The sequence below is a fragment of the Leuciscus leuciscus genome (genome assembly GCF_965113295.1).
Source record: "Leuciscus leuciscus genome assembly, chromosome: 22".
NCBI lineage: Eukaryota > Metazoa > Chordata > Actinopteri > Cypriniformes > Leuciscidae > Leuciscus > Leuciscus leuciscus.
Genome location: NC_138746.1, coordinates 35,346,134 through 35,366,272, shown reverse-complemented (window position 1 = coordinate 35,366,272; position 20,139 = coordinate 35,346,134). Strand labels below are relative to the sequence as shown.

Genomic DNA, 20,139 nt, shown 5'->3' with positions numbered 1-20,139 from the left:
ATGTATGCAGAAGTTATAACACAATTCCTGTGTCCCATTATTCACCATAAATTCGTTTCCTTGCCACGGCCAAACCGTTTGAGATATCAAAAATCCGTTCACAAGAAATTCATCCTCAATGTCTTGACTTCATTCACACCGAGTTTGGTGGCGATCGGATGAATTCCCTAGGAGGAGTATTTCACATTCCATTGTATGCGTTTTCCAAACAACGTATAATAACCGACTTCCTGTTGGGCTGGTGTAAAACTTAGAGCACGAAAGTTGTTCGGCCCGATGAGATCTATATGTGTACTGAGTTTCATATTATTACATGCAAGTGTGTTTGATTTATGGACAAGTGTTCGGATCCCGTTCCAGGGAACGCAGGTTCTGACGTGTGTGCAAAATTTCAAGAGTTTTTGAGCATGTTAAGGGCCCCACAAGTGGCAAAAAGGCAGAAAAAAATAAAAATAAAAAAAAATATCCTTCCGGAAACAATAGGGCCTTCGCCCTTTCAGGGCTTGGGCCCTAAATACAGTTTTTTTATTTTATTTTATTCAAATAGAAAAATAATAATTAAATACTCAGATTATACCCTACATCACCATTTAGCCCAAAAATTCAGATTTATTTGGCTATTGGCTATTTCCCAACCCTACCGGCTGAATTTTTAGCTAAACTTTAGCCTAAATATAGCTACATTATTATCACTGTTAAATTTGTATTTAACAATTAGCCTACATTCAGTCCTGGATTAATAATTCAGTTTGTTGCACCCCCCCCAAATTTTTTTTAGCACCAGCCGCCACTGCATGGACCCACACACAATCGTGGACACACTCTAGATTTACTTATCAGTAAGGGTCTAAACATTTCATTGATTGTTATAAGGATGTAGCACTGTCCGATCACTGTTGATCTCACCTGCCATTGAAGCTAGATCTGTGTCTGTCAAGAAGAGATGCTTAAATGAGACCACTAGTGTACTATTTATGAAGGCTATATCTTTAACACCAAGCATATCTGCTGACTCTGTTGATTTTCTCCTTTATTTCTTTTAACTCAAAAGTGTAATTGATGATATTGCTCCAGTGAAAGTCAGGAAGAAGAGTGGCAGACCAAAAGCACCTTGAAGAAACTCAACAGCTGTGCAAAATATGAAAAGACAATGCAGAAAAGCAGAGCGCATGTGGCGGAAGACAAAACTTGTAGTCCATTATAACATCTACAAAGACAGCATCCATGCTTTCAATATGGAACTAGGCAAAGACAGATTTTCGTCTCAAATATTATAAACTCCAACTTAAACACACACACACTCTTTTTGCTACTGTAGTGACAAACCCCCCAAGCCAGATTCCCAATGAATTGCTCTCAGAGAGCAAATGCAGTGAGTTTGCTTCCTCCTTCTCTGAGACAATCAATAATATCAGAAAGGTGATCAGCACATCCTTGAGTTCCACTCGGGTCAGACAAATCAGACCACAACCTGAGAAAGTAGTTACTATGTCTGATTTTGGAAGAAACCGTACAGCACCTTAAAACATCAACCTGCGCCCTTGTCTGAGTGGTCAACTAACTGTCACTACTAATCTAATGACATTTAGTTGACATGCAGCTGGAAAGTTATTTACTTAAGAATGTCTAAAGTGGACTATTGAAATAGTGTTAACCAATTTGTTTAACAGAAATTCCTGGTGAAATTCATTACCACTTATGATGCATTTATATAGCACTTTAATTTGTACTACTGTACCCCCAAAGACTTCACCACACATCAGCTATAGGTGGATAGGAGAGAGTGATGGAGCCAATTCAATGGATGGGGATTGTTAGGAGGCCATGATTGGCAAGGGCCAATGGAGGAAATTTGGCCAGGGCACCGGGGTTACACCCCTACTCTTTACAAGTATCATGGGATTTTTTATGACCAGAGTCAGGACCTCGTTTAATGTCTAATCGGAAGGATGGTGCTCTTAATTTTGCAAACAAATCTTTCCAAAAGAGCTCTGCAGGGAACACCCTGATATGATTGTGAAGTCTTTGGGGGGCACAGTAGTACAAATGAAAGCACTATATAAATGCCTCATTAGTGTAATATTTTCTCCAGGAATTTCTTAAAATGGGGTAACTATTTTTATAGTCCACTTTAGACATACTAAGTAACTTTGCAGCTACATGTCAACTGTCATTAGATTAGTAGACTGTCTGCTTAATATCTGTTAACACCATTTTGTTGGTCCCCCAAAATACATTCCACTGACTATAAGTAACTTGGCAACTACAAGGCAACTACAAATCAACTTAACCTCCCAACCCAAACATAAGTCTATTAATACTGCGAGTATTAGTTGACATGTAGTTGAAAAGTTACATATGGAAAGTCCACTTTGGACAAAAAAACAAATTGTAACAAACTAATGGCTTCAAAGCACAACCTTGAGCTTTTACTAGCAGTCTTAAAGGTTCATAATTTAAAGCTTACTTTGTCCATAGTGTTATTAACTTCAGAAACACTATGGTTGCATTCTATATGGGACTTGAAAGTACAGAACGACAACTATCAGTTTCACCAAATTGGCAGCATGAGGCACTTTTCAAAGTCAAAAGCATTTAAACCAGACACACAGCAAATTGACAAGTCAGGTACAACCAAGGATTGATTTGTCAGTTTTATTGAGAACCTTCCTTTTGCTCTTGAACCATTACAGGACCAAGTGAGGCCTTGCCTTCCCACTGAATGCCTAGAGAAGAAAAGCCACGTTAAGAGCACTAGAATCAAAAGCAACCTTAAAGAGACCAAACGCTACCAACCTCCATAGGGAGCAGCAAATTCACCATCAGGACCACATGTTGAGTCACAGCAACCACAAACTTGGTCGTCTCCATCAGCAGCAAGCCACCTGCAAAAAAAAACACAAAAAAAACACATGAAACCTTCAACATGAGAAAAGTCAACTTAACAACCCCCCCCCCCAAAAAAGAATTAACGTACCCATTAGCAAAGGAACAGGATTTGCGCTGAGCGTCACTAGGTGCAGAAGCAATAGTTGCCTTCAGAATACATGTTATGTAGATCTGCAAGGGATGACAGACAAGTCACAAAACCAAAGCAGATGGGAGGAGAAGTCAAGTTAACTCATGATATTCATAGTACATACAGAAGGACTGTTGCCCTCCTGGAACATAAACGCCTCCAGCTGGAACTGGATCTTGTCAACCTGGGTCCGAGGCATGAAACGGGAGCTGGAAGCTGTAGTTTTGGCATCCACAAAGCACCTGACGACAAAATTCACAAAGAGCAACTCATGAATGTCAACTGTGCATCAAGCAACTAGACCTTACCCCTGACTGTGACAAAGTGGTTACAAAAGGCAACTCAAACAGTCCTACCGCATCAAGGGCCATGACCTTACCCGTGATTCTCAATGAAGGAATATCTCGGAAGGGAGTTCACATCAGGTACTGGAGTGGCCACACAGCGGTCCACAAACACACGCAGAGGCACATGATTGTACTGCTTCACAGATGCCTCGATGTTAATAACGCCACCAAGGAAATAGGAGTATGAAGGCCTCTGATAGGACCAATCATCTACACATACAAAAACACTTTAGGCACAGCCACAATTCCAAAGGCTTATTTTATTGAAAGAAAACCTGTACAAACCCATCATGATCTTCAGGGAGAAGAGCAAGACTTCTCCACCAGCCTCTGTTGAGGCATAAGGGACCCATGTTGGCCTCAAGGCATCACTACTTACATTTTGGAGCCTGCGGTTCATGAAAGTACCCATTAAATAGTCTCCCAGTTGCACAAGAAAGTGCAGAAAGTCACAGATCCCCTACCTTTGATAATGGCATTGAACAGCTACAATTGCACCATTGGCCCGGGTAATCGGAGTCCCTGCAAACGCCTCAGGGGTGTAGGTAAGAGAGAAGGTGTAGACAAGCTCATCCTCATTCATCTGTAAAAAGAGTGTGGTTACCATGTGGGTCATCTCAAAGACTTTACATACACCAAGACCATGCACTCAAATCAGCAATTAGTAAATTCTTCACGTCACCACAGCTGCCCTCAGAAGCTCCGCGGTTGCCAAAGACAGTCAATGTTTTGGAGACATGCACTAAGGATTGAACAAGCACATTTGCTGTTCCAGGGTAAAAACTAGCTTTAACACCATTAAGGCACAAGATTTATTGTTCTTGTTTCTTAAGCTCCTTTCATACAATTTATGGGATAGTTTACATAAGACGTTGGTTTGAAGGGTTATTTAAAGGCAAGTAGCTTGAAAATGCAGGATTTACCCATTCAAATATATAAATCTTGGTCTTAGCTGCCCTGGCATTGTAAAACTAAGTGAACTGACTTTCCTTGAAAAGGTCCTCTGCCACAACAAATAACCCATTACGATGTATCTGTTCTTACCATCAGCACACTGTTGCAGTCCTGTAATTCAGACTCAAAGATGAGCACTCTTGACCCAGGATCCTGACCAACAACAGGACAGCCACCTAAAGACATACCAGTTGGCTGGATCAACTGACCACTGCTGAAGAAGTCCTGCTGGACCTCTACGAGAACCCGGTTCTCGCCACATTGAACCGCTACGCTGCTGGGAGTCACGGGTTCCCTCAACTGGAAGTCCACAGCCAACTCGCTCTGCACCTCGGGAACAGTGGGATACCTCCAATCCAAAGGCTTCACTGGACCCTCCAACAGCTGCTTCTCCTGAAGGCCAAAAGGTTCCTGTGCAAGGCTTTTGGAGTCAGAACCCAAAGGACTCTGAAACTGAGAAGCCACTTGCAAAGGGTTCCAGAGCCCTAGAGGAGAAAGGGCAGGACTTCTGGAAGCTGGATCTGATTTTGGCCCCATGCTTCTTGGACTATGACTATACCTCAAACTTCCCAAGACATCACGCATATCAAATACAACAATCACAACCACCACTAAGACCACTTTCAGGAACCCCATCCTAACAACTTTTGACATAAACACAGTGCTTGGCTTTGCCATTTTGTACCGCTTTGAGTTAAGGTGGCTCCACCCCTTTTACCTTAATTGATTATCCTTGATTCTCCTCTGGACCCGCAGAGTGTATGCATCTTAGGGACGCACCATTCTGCACATTTTTTATGTGCCTGTCCAAATACCAGAGGTGGAAAGAGTAATAAAATATTCTACTCAAGTAAAAGTACTACTACTTCAATAAAATTTTACTTAAGTAAAGGGTTGGTTCAAATACTTTTACGCTAAACAGATTTATTAAATTAAACCATGGACAAAAAATATATTCCTTAAATAATGTTTAAATAAAATTGATTATTATTGTTTTTGTTTTGAGAAGTGCATTGTATTGTTGGCCTACTCCTATTATACTCATAATTACTAAAACATTTTTTTTTTTATTCATCAATCCATAATTTTGCGTGTTTTACGTGACTTCTGCGTTATGCAAATTCCATTTTAATGACTGGATTCCGGGTTTTCCCTCGCTCGCCTCTGCATCAAGGAAATCATTCGGCCGTAAGTTATAAACGGGACATACCTTTATCTGCACGGAGGGATGGTGTTTTATGTGTTTCCTCCTATTGCAGCCACTTTGCATCCACATTTTTTGCAAATTGGATATCTATTCTCGAGGACAACCACGCATTATTTCTACATCCAAAGTATTTTCATACTGGCAATAGTTTGCTTCATAAGAATTCAAATGCGTTTCAGGTCTGCATCACTTTTTTTAAGTGTTTGTTCTCCCGTCCTTCAATCAATGCAATAGTTTCCTGAGTAAAAGTAAAATTACAGATTTTAAAAACTACTTAAAAAAGTAGAAGAATATATGCTCTTTGTGAAGAAAAAGTACTTACTTTTGAGTGTGTAGCAGAAGAGTGGACAGGCTTTGGGACATACTATCACGTCATACAATTGCGTCTTTAATGTTAGCTCTCTGTCCCTTAGTTACACGCATCCTATCATGTAAACTGGCCTGTCAATCATCTTGTCAAAGATAAAATCCTCCACATTTCATTTAATTTCCTACTTTATCGGAGAGAAATGCAGAAGCACGTTGATCTGCAGTCATGGGTCTTACATGCAGAGATTATTATCATATTAATTTATAATAATGCATTTAAAAGTGAATTGCCAAACGGATCTTTATAAAAGTCCACGTTGTTATTGTTATTGAAATATAAAATGGATAACATTAAATAAATATTTTTCTATCAGGTTAAACTTTGATTAGTCACTCAAACCTTTATCATGTTTTGTAGTTTTTTAAACACTTTTTACTTGTGTTTGTAGTTCCTCCTCCAAAGTGCAGTGGGTTGTGGGTAATATTAGCCTTTAGAGTGTGCACGGATCCACACTTCGAAAATCCACCAGAAATAGAAGACCATCTGGTGACTTTGGCATACTCTCTTCAACATACTATGCTTTGGAAGACACTTATTTTAACCCCCTGGGGTCAGTCGCACCGGCGCGTTCAAGACTCATATTGTTGCTGTCTATGCACCAACCGAAACCAATCCTGATCCAGCAAAGGACTGTAGATTTAAATTTAGTCGTTCCCCTTATTATTAGATTCACAGGGCCGGACACCAGTTATCTTGCCAAGAAGAATTTTTATTCTTATATGTCAGGAGAGAATCTTTCAGAAGATGTTACATTCATGCCAGGTCTATGCGTTCTCTGAAGTTGTACAATGAGACAGAGCTTATATACATCACTGAGCGACTTCCATTCATGGTAACAAACTCTGTTGCTTGAGCTTAAAAATGGAACGTATATGTCATAGAACATATGGCACAATTCACTTCCATATTAAGAAACTATCTGTTGTTTACATCTGCATCAGTTGCAAACATGTTACATTGTACACACCCTCTTCAAAATATAGCTCATCCACCTGTCTCATGTGACATGATCTTCACATGGTTCCATGCTATCTATAGTCTCCTCATGCACTCAACACAGACACATAACTCTGGCTTGACAAAATACATTATGAAATTATTATGAAAATGAATAAAGAAAAATAATACAAATACATAACATTAAACAGTAAATTTTTAGTCTTCAGGACAACTTCTACAACGCACTCCAACACACCGTGGATTTAATACCACAGACCAACTTGATCATCCTGGCAGGCGACTTCAATGCTCATATCAGCACGGACAGAACTGGTTGGGAAACAACAAATTGCAAGTTTTGTCCTTTGCCGCCACCAACAACTTGCTCGTCGGTAATAGCTGCTTCCAGCATCCGCGCAAGCATCATCTTTCCTGGCGAAATCCATCTTGCAAAGACTCTGCCGTATTGGTCTACATTCTGATCAACAATAGGTTCCGCTCAACGCTGAAGGATGACTGCGGTTCTGACCACCACCTGATCCGAGCCAAGATCCAACTCAAACTCCAGCGTATATATAATATAACAGCGTATTCCAAACTTAATGAGGCAAGGGTGTCGAGTTACATTCAAGCTATTTTAAGGCATGAATCATTTTTTGTCAAGGTAAAAAAACGTTTAAATATATAAAATTGATGATCAAATATGAGTTTTAAGTGATAAAAGCATGCGGTCTACCACTGAGCTACAACCCCTGATTTAGCTAATATTTTTCTCTTGTTTAAATATTATTTTCTTTATGCACGATGTATATGTGATATATGCCTTTGACTTAAAGGGATACTTTACCGTTTTTTCATATTAAACTATGTTATTCCCTTAACTAAGACGAGTTGATACATACCTCTCTCGTCTCAGTGCGTGCACTAAATCCCTCTGTCTTGCGGCGAAACTTTGTTAGCCCAGTTCATTTAATATGGGCCAAGCAGAGAAGATACCAAACACCTCCACGTTTTCCCTATTTAAATACAGTTACTCGCGAAGTGTAACTCGACCTAGAACGGTGACACAAAACAAAACGTTGCGCTTTTCTAAGCGTGTAAAATGGATAACTATTTTGTATGGCGGAATACCATAGCAAGTGCTTGTAAGCACTTCGACTTGGCGCAGTAATATCTTCACTAGAGGGAGCGGGGGCCGGTGAGAGGATTTTTCCACGAGTGAAGATATTACTGCGCCAAGTCGAAGTGCTTACAAGCACTTGCTATGGTATTCCGCCATACAATATAGTTATCCATTTTACACGCTTAGAAAAGCGCAACGTTTTGTTTTGTGTCACCGTTCTAGGTCGAGTTACACTTCGCGAGTAACTGTATTTAAATAGGGAAAACGTGGAGGTGTTTGGTAGCTTCTCTGCTTGGCCCATATTAAATGAACTGGGCTAACAAAGTTTCGCCGCAAGACAGAGGGATTTAGTGCACGCACTGAGACGAGAGAGGTATGTATCAACTCGTCTTAGTTAAGGGAATAACATAGTTTAATATGAAAAAACGGTAAAGTATCCCTTTAAAAGTCCAACATTGCTTGGAAATGGAACCCAGGACCTCATACATGCAAAGCATGCGCTCTACCACTGAGCTACATCCCCTCATGGTGATAAGGGTGTTCTGTTATTTTCCTACCTGTGCCTTTAAATCAAAATTTGTAGGTAATAAAGGTCAACACGGGAATGCATACATATGCGGTTCCAAGGTTTCAGAAACAAGCAAAGAAAGATTCACATTGCTTTAGAATTGAACCCAGGACCTCATACATACGAAGCATGCACTCTACCACTGAGCTACATCCCCTGATTTAGCTGTTGTTTTCTTCTTGTTTAAATAGTATTTTCTTTTTGCACAATGTATATGTGATGTATGCCTTTGACTTAAAAGTACAACATTGCTTGGAGATGCTGGGGTTTCAACCCAGGACCTCATACATGCGAAGCATGGGCTCTATAACTGAGCTACATCTCCTCATGTTGATAAGAGTGTTCCGTTATGTACCTACCTGTGCCTTTAAATAAAAATGTATAGGTGATAAAGGTCAACACTGGAATGCATATGCTGATCCGACGTTTAAGAAACAAGCAAAGAAAATAATGGAAAGTTCCACATTGCTTGGAGATGCTGTGGATTGAACACAGAACCTCATACATGCAAAGCATGCGCTCTACCACTGAGATACATCCCCTGATTTAGCTGCTGTTTTTTTCTTGTCTAAAGGGGTCATATAATGGTACATGCACTTTTACAAGTTGATTGTACTGAACTGTGTGTTGGTAGTGCCTGTACACAACCATCAAAAAATGATAAAAATCCATCCAGTGTTTTTTTTAAATCTCCTTATATGTTTTCCAATCTCTCAAATCAAGCCATTCAACCTAGTGACGTCACACGGTCTGACGCCCCTCCCACGATTGTTGATTGACAGCAGCGTTTCAACACAGCCCCGCCCTCGCTCGTGAGCGAGCTGTCAATCATCATAGTCCGCGCGTCATTGTTGATGAGTAGAATGGCGTCTAAGCGATTGTGGTGTGGTGTTCTGTTCTTGGGTGCAATAAGGAACACAGCAGTCATGTTGATGTTCCTAAATCCGAACCGCTGAAGATTCAGTGGCTGAGTTTTGTTTTCGAAGGGAATATTACTCACGATCAACGTCAATGCTTTCATGTTTGCGCGAATCATTTCACACACCAGACTGCTTTACAAACGGGTCAGTATAAAGCTGGTTTTGCTAAGAAGCTGGTCCTGAAAAAGGGATCGCTACCAACTATTCGTGTTCCTGCTGCACCTCCAGAAGAACAAGTGAGTGTAACGTTTTATTAACCTTTATATTAATATTTATATTAATCTTTGCAAATCACTAGCACGCTTCACCATGAATGCGGCTAATGTTTACACTCAGGGTACATTACGGCATGTTTTCTATGTACGATGTTCTCAATATAATTCATAATCCCATGTTTATATTGAACAACGCGTTACGGTTATTGTGTTATTATTTCAAACGGTGTACGCACAGAGCAGAGGGGCGGGGTGAGCAAAGCTCATTATCATTTAAAGACACATGCACTTAAACGGCGTGCTGAAAACAGAGCTGTTTTTGACCAGGTAAAATGAGTGTTTTCTTACAATACTAATGAGAATTTTTAATTAAAGTATATTACAAACTTTTAATTTAGACCCTAAAGAATCATATTAGCTTGTACAAAAATGGCATTAAATGACCCTTTAAATATTATTTCCTTTATGCACAAAGTAAATGTGAGATATGCCTTTTACTTAAAAGACCAACATTGCTTGGAGATGCTGGGTATTGGACCCAGGACCTCATACATGCAAAGCATGCGCTCTACCACTGAGCTACATACCCTCATGTTGATAAGAGTGTTCTGTTATTTACCTGTTATTTAGCCGTTAAATCAAAATGTATAGGTGATATAGGTCAACACTGGAATGCATACATATGCTGATCCGACGTTTAAGAAACAAAGAAAATAATGGAAAAAACACATTGCTTGGAGATGCTGGGGATTGAACCCATGACCTCATACATGCAAAGCATGCGCTCTACCACTGAGCTACATCTCCTCATAGTGATATGGGTGTCTTTAAATCAAAATTTATAGGTGATAAAGGTCAACACTGGAATGCATACATATGCGGTTCCGAGGTTTAAGAAACAAACAAAGAAAGTAATGGAAAGTTCCACATTGCTTGGAGATGCTGGGGATTGAATCTAGGACCTCATACATACAAAGCATTCACTCTACCACTGAGCTACAACCCCTAGTATAGCTGTTGATTTTGTCTTGTTTAAATATTATTTTCCTCATTCACAATACAAATGTGAGATATGCCTTTGACTTAAAAGACCAACATTGCTTGGAGATGCTGGGTATTGAAACCAGGACCTCATACATGCAAAGCATGCGCTCTACCACTGAGCTACATCCCCTCATGTTGATAAGTGTGTTCTGTTATTTACCTAGATGTTATTTACCTGTTATTTAGCCTTTAAATCAAAATTTATAGGTGATATAGGTCAACACTGGAATGCATACATATGCTGATCCGACGTTTAAGAAACAAGCAAAGAAAATAATGGAAAAACCACATTGCTTGGAGATGCTGGGGATTGAACCCATGACCTCATTCGTGCAAAGCATGCGTTCTACCACTCAGCTAGATCCCCTCACGTTGATAAGGGTGTTCTGTTATGGATATCTGTGGTTGATTATGCAAAATCAAAAACTATGCGGCCGCACATGTCCGAGAGTGTGATCACTTGGACCAGACCAAATGGTTCATTTGGATAAAATTAGCATCTGAGTGAGTGAGTTGTGCCGTGACATCCATGGCTCCAGTTAAACAAAACAGCAACAGTCGTACTAAATCACATATGGCAGCAGAAAGCATTTAGCAAAGAGGCAGTCAGAAAACATTCATACAGAGTGTTGTTAATGCACAGGCTGAACAGATTGAAACTACTGCTAGAACAGCTTACAAAGAGGCAAAACGCAAAAGACATGCCCATGGATTTGAGCACGAAATAGATTGCCAAGAGTTAAATGGCATCAGTATGGGACATATCTTACATTTTAATGTAGTGTGCACCAGTTTTCAGGAACACAACTCATTTGAAACGAGATGTACATTTTTGAACATATTGTGCAGAGTGCCCCCATAATTAGCCGTATTGACAAGGCAACAAGTTTAAGTGATGACATGCAGTTGCAAATGTTGTACAAAATACACATTCACATCTTTGCACCAATAACATGCACAACACTTTGTACTGCTACCAAATTATGTGTAATATCTCATTAATTTAACTTACAGTGGATTTTTTTTCAGTTTCACTTTATTTTGATGGTCCCTTTTTAACATTCTGTTGACTATATGCAACGTTGCACCTACATGTCTACTAACTCTCATTAGAGTGTTAGTAGACTATTAGTAGACTTGTAGGGTTAATTTGAATTTTGCCATTGCTGGAGATTTTAACATCCACATAGATAATGCAGAAAACAATATGGCAAAAGAAATCAAAACTGTTTTAAAAACTTTTGATCTGACTCAGCATGTACATGGACCCACACACAATCGAGGACACACGCTAGATTTACTTATCTGTAAGGGTCTAAAAATTTCATTGATTGTTATAAGGATGTAGCACTGTCCGATCATTTCTGTGTTTTCTTTGATATATTGATCTCACCTGCAATTGAAGCTAGATCTGTGTCTGTCAAGAAGAGATGCTTAAATGAGACCACTGCAAAGTTACTTAGTTAAGAATGTCTAAAGTGGACTATTGGAATAAAGTGTTATCCAATTTAACAGAAATTCCTGGTGAAATTCATTACCACTTATGATGCATTTATACAGCGCTTTCATTTGTACTACTGTACCCCCAAAGACTTCACCACACATCAGCTATAGGTGGAAAGGAGAGAGTGATGGAGCCAATTCAATGGATGGGGATTATTAGGAGGCCATGATTGGCAAGGGCCAATCGAGGAAATTTGGCCAGGACACCAGGGTTACACCCCTACTCTTTACAAGAAGTGTCATGGGATTTCTAATGACCAGAGTCAGGACCTCGGTTTAATGTCTCAACGGAAGGATGGTACTCTTAATCTGGCAAACAAATTTCCAAAAGAGCTCTGCAGGGAACACCCTGATATGATTGTGAAGTCTTTGGGGGCACAGTAGTACAAATGAGCGCGCTATATAAATGCCTCATTAGTGTAATATTTTCTCCAGGAATTTCTTAAATTGGGTAACACTATTTTGATAGTCCACTTTAGACATTCTACTAAGTAACTTTGCAGCTACATGTCAACTAACTGTCATTAGATTAGTAGACCGTCTGCTTAATATCTGTTAACACCATTTTGGTGGTCCCCCAAAAGACATTCCGCCGACTATAAGTAACTTGGAAAATCCAAATCAACTTAACCTCCTATCCCAAACCTAACAGTCTATTAATACTGTGAGTATTAGTTGACATGTAGTTGAAAAGTTACATATGGAAGGAAAGTCCACTTTGACAAAAAAAAAAGGAAAGTTTAACCACAAATTGTAACAAACTAATGGCTTCAAAAGCACAACCTTGAGCTTTCACTAGCGGGCTTAAAGGTTCATCATTTAAAGCTTACTTTCTCCATAGAGTTATTAACTTCAGAAACACTATGGTTGCATTCTATATAGGACTTGAAAGTAGAGGACGACAACTATCAGTTTCACCACATTGGCAGAATGAGGCATTTTTTCAAAGTCAAAAGCACTTAAACCAGACACGCAGCAAATTGACAAGTCAGATACAACCAAGGATTGATTTGTCAGTTTTATTGAGAACCTTCCTTTTGCTCTTGAACCATTACAGGACCAAGTGAGGTCTTGCCTTCCCACTGAATGCCTAGAGAAGAAAAAAGCCAAGTTAGAGCACTTGAATCAAAAGCAACCTTAAAGAGAGCAAACGCTACCAACCTCCATAGGGAGCAGCAAATTCACCATCAGGACCACATGTTGAGTCACAGCAAGCACAAACTTGGTCGTTTCCATCAGCAGCAAGCCACCTGCACCAAAACACATGGAACCTTCAACATGAGAAAAGTCAACTTAAACCCCCCCCCCCCCCCCCCCCCCAAAAAAAAAAAAAAAAACCTCACGTACCCATCAGCAAAGGAACAGGATTTGCGCTGAGCGTCACTAGGTGCAGAAGCAATAGTTGCCTTCAGAGTACATGTTACGTAGATCTGCAAGGGATGACAGACAAGTCACAAAACCAAAGCAGATGGGAGGAGAAGTCAAGTTAACTCATGATATTCATAGTACATACAGAATGACTGTTGCCCTCCTGGAACATAAACGCCTCCAGCTGGAACTGGATCTTGTCAACCTGGGTCCGAGGCATGAAGCGGGAGCTGGAAGCTGTAGTTTTGGCATCCACAAAGCACCTGACGATAATTCACAAAAAGCAATTCATGAATGTCAACTGTGCATCAAGCAACTAGACCTTACCCTTGACTGTGAAGTGAAGTGGTTACAAAAGGCAACTTACAGTCCTACCACATCAAGGGCCATGACCTTACCCGTGATTCTCAATGAAGGAATATCTTGGAAGAGAGTTCACATCGGGTACTTGAGTGGCCACACAGCTGTCCACGAACACACGCAGAGGCACATGATTGTACTGCTTCACAGATGCCTCGATGTTAATAACGCCACCCAGGAAATAGGAGTATGAAGGCCTCTGATAGGACCAATCATCTAGACACAAAAACACTTTAGGCACAGCCACAATTGCAAAGGTTTATTTTATTGAAAGAAAACCTGTACCAACCCATCATGATCTTCAGGGAGAACAGTAAGACTTCTCCACCAGCCTCTGTTGAGGCATAAGGGACCCATGTTGGCCTCAAGGCATCACTGCTTACATTTTGGAGCCTGCGGTTGATGAAAGTACCCATTAAATGGTCTCCCAGTTGCACAAGAAAGTGCAGAAAGTCACAGATCCCCTACCTTTGATAATGGCATTGAACAGCTACAATTGCACCATTGGCCCGGGTAATCGGAGTCCCTGCAAACGCCTCAGGGATGTAGGTAAGAGAGAAGGTGTAGACAAGCTCATCCTCATTCATCTGTAAAAAGAGTGTGGTTACCAAGTGGGTCATCCCAAAGACTTTACATACACCAAGACCATGCACTCAAATCACCAATTAGTAAATTCTTCACGTCACCACAGCTGCCCTCAGAAGCTCCGCTGTTGCCAAAGATAGTCAATGTTTTGGAGACATGCACTAAGGATTGAACAAGCACATTTGCTGTTCCAGGGTAAAAACTAGCTTTAACACTATTAAGGCACAATATTTATTGTTCTTGGTTCTTAAGCTCCTTTCACACAATTTACGGGATAGTTTACATCAGATGTTGGTTTGAAGGGTTATTTAAAGGGGTCATATAATGGTACATGCACTTTTACAAGTTGATTGCACTGAAATGTCTGTTGGCAGTGCCTGTACACAACCATCCTATCATGATAAAAATCCATCCAGTGGTTTTGTTTTAATCTCCTTATATGTTTTCCCCTGTCTCAAATCATGCCGTTCGATATTGTGACTTCACAATATCCAACGCCCCTCCCGCGATTGTTGAGTGACAGCAGTGTTTCAACACAAGACCCGCCCTGAGCGAGCTGTGACAGCTGTAGTCATAGTAGTCCGCCGTTGTTGTATATCGCTTGTATATATCTAGCTTGAAAATTCAGGATTTACCCATTCAAATAGATCTTGGTCTTAGCTGCCCTGGCATTGTAAAACCAAGTGAACTGACTTTCCTTGAAAAGGTCCTCTGCCACAACAAATAACCCATTACGATGTTTCTGTTCTTACCATCAGCACGCTGTTGCAGTCCTGTAATTCATACTCAAAGATGAGCACTCTTGACCCAGGATCCTGACCAACAACAGGACATCCACCTAAAGACAGACCAGTTGGCTGTATCAACTGACCATTGCTGAAGAAGTCCTGCTGGACCTCTACGATAACCCGGTTCTCGCCACATTGAACCGCTACGCTGCTGGGAGTCACAGGTTCCCTCAACTGGAAGTCCACAGCCAACTCGCTCTGCACCTCAGGAACGATGGGATACCTCCAATCCAAAGGCTTCACTGGACCCTCCAACAGCTGCTTCTCCTGAAGGCCAAAAGGCTCCTGCGCAAGGCTTTTGGAGTCAGGACCCAAAGGACTCTGAAACTGAGAAGCCACTTGCAAAGGGTTCCAGAGCCCTAGAGGAGAAAGGGCAGGACTTCTGGAAGCTGGATCTGATTTTGGCCCCATGCTTCTTGGACTATGACTGGACCTCAAACTTCCCAAGACATCATGCAGATCAAATGCAACAATCACAACCACCACTAAGACCACTTTCAGGAACCCCATTCTAACAACTTTTGACATAAACACCAGTGCTTGGCTTTGCCATTTTGTACAGCTTTGAGTTAAGGTGGCTCCACCCCTTTTACCTTAATTGATTATCCTTGATTCTCCTCTGGACCCGCAGAGTGTATGCATCTTAGGGACGCACCATTCTGCAAATTGTTTATGTGCCTGTCCAAATACCAGAGGTGGAAAGAGTAATAAAATATTCTACTCAAGTAAAAGTACTACTACTTAAATGAAATTTTACTTAAGTACAAGTAAAATTACCGGTCTAAAAATCAACTCAAGCTAAAGTAAAAAGTAACTCATTTAAAATTTACTCAGAGTAAAAGTTACTGAGTTACTTTTTTAACAGCGGGGGTGGGGTGGGGGACACTCCAGTGTAGGGTTGTAACGGTATGAGATTTTCACAGTTTACGGTATTAATCAATTATTAAATAAATAAGTGGTATTATAAAATCATGGTTATTATTATTATTATTATGATTATTATTATCATCATCAGTTAAAATGACAGTTAAATGAATGAAAACTGTTTTTTTGGGGGGGGGGTTGGTTCAAATGCTTTTACGCTAAACAGATTTATTAAATTAAACCATAGACAAAAAATACATTCCTTAAATAATGTTTAAATAAAATGTATTATTATTGTTGTTGTTTTGAGAAGTACATTGTATTGTTGGCCTACTCCTATTATACTCATAATTACTCCTGGTTAAACCAAACTTTTTTTATTTATTTATTTTTATTCATCAATCCATAATTTTGCGTGTTTTACGTGACATCTGCGTTATGTAAATTCCATTTTAATGACTGAATTCCGGGTTTTCCCTCTGCATCACGGAAATCATTCGGCCTTAAGTTATAAACGGGACATACCTTTATCTGCACGGAGGGATGGTGTTTTATGTGTTTCCTCCTATTGCAGCCACTTTGCATCCACATTTTTTGCAAATTGGATATCTATTCTTTCTACATCCGAAGTATTTCCATACTGGCCATAGTTCGCTTCATAAGGATTCGACTGCGTTTCAGGTCTGCATCACTTTTTTTACGTGTTTGTTCTCCCGTCCTTCAATCAATGCAATAGTTTCCTGAGCGTGATTTTTTTCCCCCTTGTATTATTATTTTTTACTCAGTAACAGATATGATTTAAAATAGAGCGTAGTAGAATACTTCAAACAAAACGTAAGTAAAAGTAAAATTACAGATTTTAAAAACTACCTAAAAAAGTAGAAGTATACAAAGAAACTACTCAATTACGTAGGGCAAGTAAATGTAATTCGTTACTTTACACCTCTGCCAAATACCCACACTTGCCATCTTTGTACTTGACCACTTGTCTACTGATATGACCTACAGTATTTCCGGTCTTGATCCAAGTGTTCAGGTGGGCTTGAAGACTGCAAGTGCGTGTAGAACTTTTGATTACCCAATGGGACACACTTTTAGTGTTGCAAAAAATGCAAGTTTACAGAGCTTTATTTACACGTTTTGATTTCAAGTACTTTGCATTTTAAAATAAACTTATACATGTCTGTTCAGTAGTCCCTATGTAAGCAAGAAAAGCGCCTTTTTCATCTACATTAGACTGCAGTTACCAGACATGTGCTGCGTCTCAATTCGCCTACTTATACTACGCCCTAAAAATATATACTCTTTGTGAAGAAAAAGTGCTTACTTTTGAGTTTGTAACAGAAGAGTAGACAAGCTTTGGGACATGCTATCACATCATACAATTGCGTCTATAATGTTATCTCTCTGTCACTTAGTTACACGCATCCTATCATGCAAACTGGCCTGTCAATCATCTTGTCAAAGATAAAATCCTCCACATTTCATTTAATTTCCTACTTTATCGGAGAGAAATGCAGAAGCACGTTGATCTGCAGTCACGGGTCTTACATGCAGAGATTATTCTCATATTAATACATAATAATGCATTTAAAAGTTAATTGCCAAACGGATCTTTATAAAAGTCCACGTTGTTATTGTTATTGAAATATAACATGGATAACATTAAATCAATATTTTTCTATCAGGTTAAACTTTGATTAGTCACTCAAACCTTTATCATGTTTTGTAGTTTTTTAAACACTTTTTACTCATGTTTGTAGTTCCTCCTCCAAAGTGCAGTGGGTTGTGGGTAATATTAGCCTTTAGAGTGTGCACGGATCCAAACTTCGAAAATCCACCAGAAATAGAAGACCATCTGGGGACTTTGGCATACTCTCTTCAACATACTATGCTTTGGAAGACACTTATTTTAACCCCCTGGGGTCGGTCGCACCGGCGCGTCCAATCCTGATCCAGCAAAGGACAACTTCTACAACGCACTCCAACACACCTTGGATTTAATACCAGAGACCAACTTGATTATCCTGGCAGGCGACTTAAATGCTCATATCAGCACGGACAGAACTGGTTGGGAAACAACGAATTGCGGCTTTTGTCCTTTGCCGCCACCAACAACTTGCTCGTCGGTAAAAGCTGCTTACAGCATCCGTGCAAGCATCAACTTACCTGGCGAAATCCATCTTGCAAAGACTCTGCCGTATTGGTCAACATTCTGATCAACAATAGGTTCCGCTCAATGCTGAAGGATGACTGCGGTTCTGACCACCACCTGATCCGAGCCAAGATCCAACTCAAACTCCAGCGTATACTTAATGAGGCAAGGGTGTCGAGTTACATTCAAGCTATTTTAAAGGGACAATGTGTAGGAATTCCTCCCATCTAGTGGTGATAATGTATTTTGCATTAAAAAAAATAGTGCTCTTCAGCGCCTCGCTTTTTCAAATGCGTGTTGCATCTACGGTAGCCGTTATGTACCAAAAAGCTATGACAGGATGTTCTAATAGCACTTCGAGTTTTCCTTCGGGTGAACAGGTTTGTTATTTCAAATAAACTGCAACTTGACACAATGAATAAACGAATGTTACAGTATGAATTATTGACTGTGAAAAACATGAACTATGGTAATTAGTAGTGATGCCTTCTTTATTCATTATATTTTTGTATATTATATCAGGGGCGCGGGAAGAGGTTATAGGTTGGGGGTGCTGAGGGTTTTTTTGGAGGTGGGGCGTCATCACCACTTTTGAATAAGAAACAATATCAAGACTACAAAACTCTGCGAATCACACAAGCGTAGCCTATCAGTGAGAACACTCGTTCAAACAGCGCACACACTCAAATCGGACTTCACATCACATATTTTGACTTTATTGATTCTGCTTTTATTCGTAATGCAATGGACCGGTCAATGGGACATAAATTAATCCTTTAGTTTAAAGAAAAGGGTTATTGGGCTGTTTAGAGTGTCATATACAATAAAAGAGGCTGCACAGCGACAGGAAATAGAAATGAACACACTGCCTAGTGCTAACCTTACACAACGCTGGCAGTGGACTTGCGCTCATAGCTCTGGGGTGTTTTTTTTTTTGTTTTTTTTGGCTGCGGACAAATTCTTTCGCCGCACACACAATATTACGTAACACTCTGCGCGTATGTTTTAAAAACATAATTTAACATATAAATAACACTTTTTAAAAAGACCACTTAAAGTGTTAATTACAAATAAATGACTAAATGCTAAAAATGAATAAATGTTAATGAACAAACATATGCGTTGCATTTACAATTCTGTGAAAACAGGTAGGGCTGCACCCCACTTCCAGCGGCCCTGTATTATATAATAAAGTACACAACCAAGCAATGAAAAAAAGCTTGTAATTAAGACCGTAACATTGACTTGCCTGTCGAGAAGAAAGCAGGAAACTTCAGGGTCTCTTTTAAAAGCTTTCTCCTGCATTAGCTATCCCGACATTAACGCTTGTTTTTTGTAATCTCCTTTCACGTTTCCTTTTACGGTCTATTTTGGACTTTTCGACGACGAGGACTCCTTATCCTGTGACTCAGCATATGTATGGACTCCTCCATTATAAATAACCGTACAGTGCAGCCTTTTAAACTTGCCGGGGCAGTGACAAGCGCCTCTCACTGCTCTGTGAGATAAGAGGATAAGTCAGATAATTGGCAGAGGTATTTGTACACCATTGAGGACATATTTATGAATAAAAATATTCATTTTAGATAATAAAATACCTAAAAAGTCACACATTGTCCCTTTAAGGCACGAAGATTTTTTTTTCAAGGAAAAAACGTTTAAATATATACAATTGATGATCAAATATGAGTTTTAAGTGATACAAATATTAACTACAGGGGGACTTTAAATCATCCTGTTCCACTAGATACACAAGTATATCAGCAGGAATGTTCATCCTTGCGTCTCAATGTCCATAATATCCATTCTA

At 39.8% G+C, this 20,139-nt stretch overlaps 1 protein-coding gene across 1 annotated transcript; it reads right to left on the bottom strand.

Moving 5' to 3' along the window:
* Positions 1-2,610: 2,610 nt before the first annotated feature.
* Positions 2,611-15,820, bottom strand: LOC309486878 (uncharacterized protein; the record flags this gene model as incomplete). Its single annotated transcript, XM_082154345.1, has 16 exons — positions 2,611-2,726; positions 2,797-2,885; positions 2,978-3,060; positions 3,144-3,261; positions 3,399-3,576; positions 3,652-3,755; positions 3,831-3,949; positions 4,411-4,805; positions 13,240-13,299; positions 13,371-13,459; positions 13,557-13,639; positions 13,723-13,840; positions 13,976-14,153; positions 14,227-14,330; positions 14,406-14,524; positions 15,275-15,820. 16 exons carry the CDS (start codon positions 15,818-15,820, stop codon positions 2,656-2,658), a joined length of 2,454 nt encoding a protein of 817 aa, XP_082010471.1. The 3' UTR covers positions 2,611-2,655.
* Positions 15,821-20,139: the final 4,319 nt, after the last annotated feature.